Source organism: Teleopsis dalmanni, chromosome 2 (assembly GCF_002237135.1).
Source record: "Teleopsis dalmanni isolate 2A chromosome 2, ASM223713v2, whole genome shotgun sequence".
In the NCBI taxonomy this organism is placed as follows: Eukaryota; Metazoa; Arthropoda; class Insecta; order Diptera; family Diopsidae; genus Teleopsis; species Teleopsis dalmanni.
In genome coordinates this window covers 131285247-131293442 of record NC_051847.1, presented here as the reverse complement: position 1 = coordinate 131293442, position 8196 = coordinate 131285247, and the positions used below count along the sequence as shown (strand labels likewise).

The following is an 8196-nucleotide window of genomic DNA, read 5'->3' as shown; positions in this document are numbered from 1 at the left end:
TGTAAGTAAAGATTGTTATTACTGATGTTGGGTAATACTCAACATCAATATCATCATTCACAATACTCGAAGGTCAGCCAAATATTTAATTATTTAAAAATCCTAAAAATTTTTGCTGTTGCAATTTCAATACTGTTCTATTAAAACTTCTCTATTGAAAACAATAATTCATGGAATAGAATAGAATAAAATTTGGTTTCTTTCATTAAAAGGGATGTTAAAAATCAATTTAATATTAAACTAATGTATAAAAAATGATAAAATAATTTTAAATATTGAATATTCCTTTATAATATTAGATATCTGACGCAGATGGCACGGCACTGACGAATTCTGAAGCTGTCTCTTTCGCAGTACGCATAGCACAACATCTGCGAACGATGGGCTTCAAACAAGATGATGTTGTTGGTATAGCTGGTGGTAATACAACTTATGTGATGCCATTAGTTTTAGGATGCCTGCTTAATTGCACTCCGTTTCATGCAATAAGTCCACATAATGATGAAGGTAACTTTTTTATAAAGATTGCATTTAATAATATTAATATTTATAAAATAAATTGTCCAATCTATTAGATACAATAAAACACCTGTTCAGCATTACACGGCCGAAAATTATATTTTGTGATGGAAATATTTACGATCGCTTAAACATTATTAGTAAAATATTAAATGCTAAAGTTTTTACTTTAAAATATCACAGATGGGATTTACCTAAAATTGAGGATTTATTGGAACCGACAAAATCTGAACTATTTTATACGTAAGTATAATATGAATTATATAGAAAAGAAAGTGACAAAAAAAAAGTTTATACACATATATTTTTTTAGTTTCTAAACAGATTAAACAAACTCGATTTATTTGACAGATATGAAATCGATAAAATATTTGAATATTTAGTTAAATATTTAATATTTATTTAATTCGCAATTTTTTAAATTTTAAAAGCAATGTTATAAATATTAGTTTTTCTAATTTCGAAATTTTAAAAGTTAGAAATTTGTCTCTAGATAAAACCTGTATATAAAATTAAATTATGAAATTAAGATATATAAATCAGAGAGGCTATTAAAACAGATTATGCAGCACTCATGATTCTACCCATCAAAGGTGATAAAATCATTACTGTATATATTCTACTAGCAGTCATATTCTCGTCAAAATTTTGTTTGCAAACGTTTATCGATCAAATTATTACAAATTTTTATTATATAGAATTTCTTAAAACTTATTATTCAAATAATGAATCTATGTGAGACACGTATCGGACATTACTAAAAATTTATGTTTAATATAATCGACCTACAGAATTTAGTTCTTTAAAAAAGTAAATGTACCGAAGTGTGGATGCAAATCAAGAATAACCATTTAGATGTTAGATCCTGAAAAAACTGCACTCTCTTATATCACCACATAGAAGATTCTTTATAAATAATTACATATGATTGATCAGATTTTTAAACATTGGCCTTTATAGCAATTCAAAATAAATTTTTGTTGTGTTTTGAGATCATCTTTAGTGATAAAGTTTATTCCCGAAAGGTGCATCCCAAATAATTAGTTTACAAAGCAAAGAATTCAATTTATTTTACCATAACAGACAATATTGACTATAAATTATACTAACATTCAAAAGTTTTAAAATCTTGATTTTCTCAATAGAAATATTAAAATTTATTTTTAGAAAATTGGACCCCAACTAAATGTATATATTATTATTACTAAATAGCAAAATTTGTATTCTCTTTAGATTAAGTGTTAAATATTTAATAATATTTATTTAATTTTTTTTTTTATAGCCCTGAGATTCTAAAATTAGGTGGTGATCAGACAGTTGCTATACTAAGCACTTCCGGTACTACAGGACCACCTAAAGCAGTTTGTATATCAAATACGGCATGTTTATTTGATTATGGGTGAGTTTTTATTTTATTTTATTCTAACCAAAAATATATTAAAAAAAAAAATATTTTTAATTGATATTGGTATGTTATTGGACTCTCTGTTGCCGATCAGACTGACTGATTTAAGTCCCCTATTAATAAGTTTACTAAGTCGAGTCTAACGCTGAGAGTATCTAAATAAGCGAGTACAATTATAAAAATTTACTTTTTGGACTTTATACATTGACTTGTATGTTATATCAATGCTGTCCGAAATAATGATAGCAGTGCAGATACTTATGAGGAAATAGAGCTCAAAGAGTGTGTAAAACATTTTTTTCTTAGACTAAAATTCCACATTTCTAACCTTCGTTTAATCTGTAATAAAAATAAATAAATTTGAAGTAAAAGATTTATATCTAAGCATTATTAAGAACTTGAAATTCCTTATAATGAGAGAATAAAAATAGCTTATTTTCATAATTTAAATGATCAAAGATTTTAATGTGTTAAGTGTCGGAAGTAGACGGTTTTGCATATATGCATCGTATACAAACTATAGCTTTTTTAGTTCTCTGAAACTAAAAAGTGAGTCACTTTATGGTAAGTTAGTTATATAAATCTTTATAACGCATATTTTCGAATAGCTTCTAAAATTTAATGATTTTCAATTTTACTATCGTACTCATATGAAATAATAATAATGAGATTTTTAATTACAGCTTTGTCACAGCTCAAGATGTACTGCTTGCATTCAATACAATTGACTGGGCTCCAGGCATGTTTAGTATGCTATTTAGTTGTGGACATGGTTCCACACGCATTATTACAGATAAACCTTATTCACCTGATTATTTACTGGAACTCGTGAAAAAGTATAAAATATCGATTTTAACATTATCACCGCAACATGTAAGCCGTTTGATTAAATGCTCACTTGTAACTGCAGAAAAATTGAATAGCATACGCTTCCTTAGCATTGGAGGTGGTAATTGTTATGTGCCGAATTTACTGAAATTGCAAGCCCTACTTAATGCAGGATTTGTGTCTTATGGCTATGCGCTTACCGAGTGTGGTGGTGTTTCAGCAAATATGGGCACAAATAAACCAAGTTCTGTTGGCAAATTGGTGCCGGGCATAAAATTGAAAATACTCGATGAGGCTGGTCGTAGTCTTGGTTATGGTGAAACGGGAGAAATATTGGTGAGCAACGGCAAATTATGGAATGGCTACTATGCCAATCCAAATGAAACCAAACATATGCAAGATTACCAAGGTTGGTATCATACTGGGGATCTAGGTTATGTTGATACAGATAATTATTTGTATGTGGTTGATCGCAAGAGGGATGTGTTAAAATTTCACGGTATGCAATATTGCCCAAATGAAATTGAAGAAGTCGTAGCTGAATTACCGGATGTTGTAGAAGTTTGTGTTTTCGGTCTGTGGAATGATTTTGATGGCGATGCAGCTGCAGCAGCGGTAGTTAAACTGAAAAGCAGTAAACTAAGTGAGCAGGAAGTAGTAGAATATGTGGCAAAACGTTTAGTTGTTTCACACAAACAATTGCATTGTGGTGTATTCTTTGTAGATGAACTACCAAAAACTGGCAGTGGTAAAATATTAAGAAATCAAGCAAGAGATTTAGCTTTAGGCAAAAAATGGCAAGTGCAAAAAAATGGTTACGAAAAATGGTAGTTTTTAGTTCTTGTGTGTATAATTTTGTTTCTATGAAATTACAAAAATAAACGAATTTTGTTATTTATTTTTATTAAATAATTTAGTTTTATTTTTATTTTAAATTCATTCCACTTTGCCATCTGTTGTGCTATTATAGAAAATACGAGCAGTTATCAGTTGATAAGTTTTTTTAAACGAAGAAACGCTTATCACATTTTAATCGGGCCTTGAAGGGTTATCGGTTTTATTGTGAAATGTTTACTGTGAGAATAGATTTCTTGCTCAGATGTTTAGTCAATGTTTGAAACTTAAAGTGCGAATAACAACAGCTGCTGACAATGGTTGCGGAAGCTTGGGAATATGATGAGCAGCGGAAAATTTGGTGGGGGCCCCCACGTGTTGATAATAGTAACGAAGTTGATTATCAGAAATCATTCGGAGAGCAATTACTAAGTAAAATGCAAATAAATGCCGAAAGAATTTGTCAGGTAAAATACTTGTATATATCAAAATTTGATTATCATAGATAATTCCTTTTCATAGATTTCCGATACGGAAAATATATCTTTAACACATGGAGAAGTTTTGCAATATGGTATCAGCATAGCAAATTTTATACGTTCCCATAATTTTACACATAACGATGTAGTGGGCTTGATAGCAAAAAATTCAGCTTTTGTTCTTCCTATTGCTATAGGTTGTTGGTTAAATTGTACGCCATTACATCCCATTTACAACCAAAGTGATAAAAGTAAGTTAGTTATCAATAATTAAATTATTATAATTATGTACATATACTTTGTAAAAACACAAATTAAATTAATTTTTAATTAATGGTATTTAATAATTTGAACAAATTAAAATTAATTTTTAGCAAAAATTTTAATCACTTTCGAGATTAATAATGAGATTATTTTCGGTTAGGGGGTTTGTTCGTTTTTTTAATGTTTCCTGTTTTTTATTTCATTTTAAAATCAGTTTTTTTTAACTAACATATATAAGATAACATTCCGATCCAACGAAGAAACAATAAAATTCGAAACAATGTTTTAAAGAGGAGCTCTATTATATAAATTAATATATATACGTTTATGTAATATATAATCAACTATCGAATTAATACATAAATGATTAATTTTTTACTTCTCTTTGAAGGCACATTATACATAATACAAAACTGTTATCTTAACTCAAGTCCGCTTTATTCATAAATAGTGTATGATCCAATGATTCTACACAACTACCAGATATATATTTTATGCAACACGATTAGTACATTTCATAGTGTATGAGAATGCAATTATTAATCTATATCAGATATTTTTTAAATGTAAAATGTATTTATACATAAGATACATATATTACAGATATATATTACAGCTCTATAAAATATATAGTATATTTTAATATTATATTATTCCATACTCCATTAGGGGCTTAATAATTTCAAACTATCTCTATTTTGCGAAATTTATCGAAGTCTGTTAAACGATTTGCTAGTTTCAGTATTGATTGTTCTTCGCCATGTTGTCGTTGGCCTGCCTCTACGCCAGGTTCCCTGGTGATTCCTTGTTAGCGCTACGTGGGGGATATCGCCATAAGGGTTACGCAGGGCCTATCCACCCATATTTTCGCTTTTGAATTTCAACATTAATAGAGCATTAATAAGCGAGTAAAGAATGCGCATAAATTCAGTTTTTCTTATATTTATTTTGAGAGCGACTTTCGAGGATTGGTTATACAACTGGGTCAATTTGGATTGCATATGTTGGTGATTATGCGAGAGCAGGATGATGTCATCTGCGTAATCAAGGTCTTCATGGGTAGAATTGAGCCTCCAATTGTTACCTCTATTTTACGTGCTAAAATTTTCTATACTGAGTCTAATACTACAATAAATAACAATGACGTTTGGATGCTGCCTGTTTCACACCAGTTGATGAGTCAAAGGAGTCACTGAATTTTCCGTTTTCAACATGTAGGACTCTGCATGTTGATTGTTCTTAGCTTTTTCTTGTAATGCTTATAATTTTTTGTGGCACTCCCATCCTTCTTAAGGCTAACCACTTCGCTAGCCAATTTGCCGTAAATTACGTTTTTATCTGTTCTTGCTTGTCTTTTTATTTGTTTAGTAAGTATTGCGATCTCTCACCTGAATCTATGAATTATGATAGTATTTTAATGTGCTATATAAAATCATTGATAAATAAATAATTGATATTATTGTTTCAGCTGGGAATCTTTTATCTTAAAATTTTATAGGAAGCGAATGGTGTCCGATCCTAATAAAAATCCAGTCCACTTAGGCTTCACGAATTAGGTTCATTTTAATAAAAACCATATCAAATATAAGTTAAAAAAAACATTTAGATAAGTTAATATAGTTTGAATATAAATTCCATTTCTTAAATAAATTTACATCTAAAAGACATCCAAAACTTTAAACTTTATTTTTTTTTTTAATGTCAATTTATAACACAAAATATGAACATTATTGCAGGTGTTATATCTCATCTTTTTGGTATGACTCGTCCGAAAATCATATTTTGTGACGCTGCTGACTACGAACAACTTTCTTTGGCTTTAGAGGATCTTAAATTGAAGTCACTGGTATTAATAATTGATGATGAAATAGCAGAAGTGCAAAGACTTCATGAGATATTTAAAAACCACACAGAAATAAACAATTTTGTGTAAGGTATTTATTAAAAATGTAATTAAAACATTTAGTTTACACACTTATTATAGACCTTCCAAACTTGTACTTGGACCTGCACAAACAATGTTATATATGTGCTCTTCTGGTACAACGGGGTTTCCAAAAACTATGCATTTTTCAAATCAACAAATTCTTCGTTTATATAAGTATGTTTCAGAGTACTATACTCCTCATGTGAAGTAAATACTAATGATTTTTGTATATTTACAGTATAGGCGATCAGAAAGAAGTTTTGTTCAGTTTCAGCAACCTTAATTGGATAACAGGTCTCATTATAGTAGTAAATACATTACTATCGGGCAGTACACGTATAATTACTTCGACGGGTACAAATGCTGAAGTAGCCTATAATTTGATAGAAAAATATAAAATATCGATGATGGTTACCACACCAAGTCAATTAGCACAAATTGTTAAAAGTTATTCAGACGGAGACAGAAATATAAAGTCATTGAAATTACTAATGTGTGGTGGTGGCATAGTGCCAGTGCCAATTATAGAACAAACTCTTAAAATATTGAATAAACAACAAATATTGACAATACTGTATGGGGCTTCAGAATGGGGTATAACATCCACAAATAAAAATTTCAATAAGCCCAAATCAGCTGGTAAGCTATTACCTGGTTATAGTGTAAAAGTTGTCAATGAAGATGGAAAAGAGTTGGGCATTGGCGAAGTTGGTGAATTTCTTATACAGAATAGTACTGACTGGCATGGGTATTTGCATAACGAAGCAGAAACTGCTGGAATGCTTGATAAGCAGGGATGGTTTCACACAGGTGATTTGGGTTATTTTGATGAAGATGCTTATTTATATATAGTGGATCGTAAAAAAGACGTTATGAAATATCGAGGTGTGGACTATAGACCAAGTGAAATTGAAGGTTGTATTGCTGAATTGTCCGATGTTGTTGAAAGCTGTGTTTTCAGTAGCTATGATGCAGTCGATATGGATCGTGCAACTGCTGCAGTGATAGTTAAAAATGGTAGTCAGCTTAGTGAGTTAGATATAAGAGAGCATGTAGCAAAAAGATTACAGGAACGTATGCATTTACATGGGGGTGTTTATATAGTGGATAGCTTGCCAAAAACTACAACTGGCAAGAATGTACGAAGAAAAGCTAAAGAAATGATAAAGGCGTTAAGGACACATAAAAACTCAGACGTATAAAAGCAATATTATAAAATTAAGATGACTAGCAATGTTTATAATGTGATAATGGAATATTATTGCTTTATAAAAAGTATTATATAAATAATTTAAAATAAAATTGTATTTATGCGTTAAAAAGTATATGTTATTTGTTAGAAAAATTGTTATGTAAAAAAATTTATATTTATAATAAATCAAAAGGGTTTCAATTTGGTATATAAATAATGTTCTGTGGAAAATTATCTGCATATAATAATATTTTATTAGGATTAAATTTATTCAAAAAATGAATTTCAGTCTGATAGGGTATTTTTTCAAAATTTGAAATCGAAATCTACTCTATTAAAACTCATTCTTTGATGCTAATTTAAAATACAAACATTTGTTCCAACTGAGCTTTTACTCATAATTATAAAATACCCTTAGATTTTGAATATGTATCGATACATAATACATATCTGTTATTAAATTTTTAAATAGTAGTAGAAGTATTTTTAGCTTTATTTTACTTCATTTTAAATTTGTTGTATAACATAGAAATTTATAAGAATTATATTTTATACCGTGAGATTCCCCTAACTCAAATCGTCCACGGGACGGCAAAAAAGATCGAGTTAAGGAAAATTCGATTTATAGAGAAAACACTGTTTTGTGATTTTTCTACAAATACTTTTTATATAAAATATTTAGTAACATTTTTATGCTTTTTACCAATCATACTTAAAATTTTCCAAAGTATTATAATGATTTGAATAT

General features: G+C 29.2%; 3 protein-coding genes across 3 annotated transcripts in view; 2 read left to right on the top strand and 1 right to left on the bottom strand.

Moving 5' to 3' along the window:
* The window catches only part of LOC119677401 (putative elongator complex protein 1), a 279253-nt gene that overhangs the window by 196454 nt on the left and 74603 nt on the right, over positions 1 to 8196 (bottom strand). The gene's annotated exons all lie outside the window — the stretch shown is intronic.
* Positions 304 to 3595, top strand: LOC119677404 (4-coumarate--CoA ligase 1-like). The gene is made up of 4 exons (XM_038088739.1): positions 304 to 507; positions 576 to 762; positions 1802 to 1918; positions 2608 to 3595. Exons 1-4 carry the CDS (start codon positions 381 to 383, stop codon positions 3581 to 3583), a joined length of 1407 nt encoding a protein of 468 aa, XP_037944667.1. The 5' UTR covers positions 304 to 380; the 3' UTR covers positions 3584 to 3595.
* LOC119677402 (luciferin 4-monooxygenase-like) lies at positions 3875 to 7506 on the top strand. The gene is made up of 5 exons (XM_038088737.1): positions 3875 to 4053; positions 4109 to 4316; positions 6066 to 6258; positions 6314 to 6430; positions 6495 to 7506. The coding sequence occupies exons 1-5, from the start codon at positions 3904 to 3906 to the stop codon at positions 7456 to 7458; spliced, it is 1632 nt and encodes a 543-aa protein (XP_037944665.1). The 5' UTR covers positions 3875 to 3903; the 3' UTR covers positions 7459 to 7506.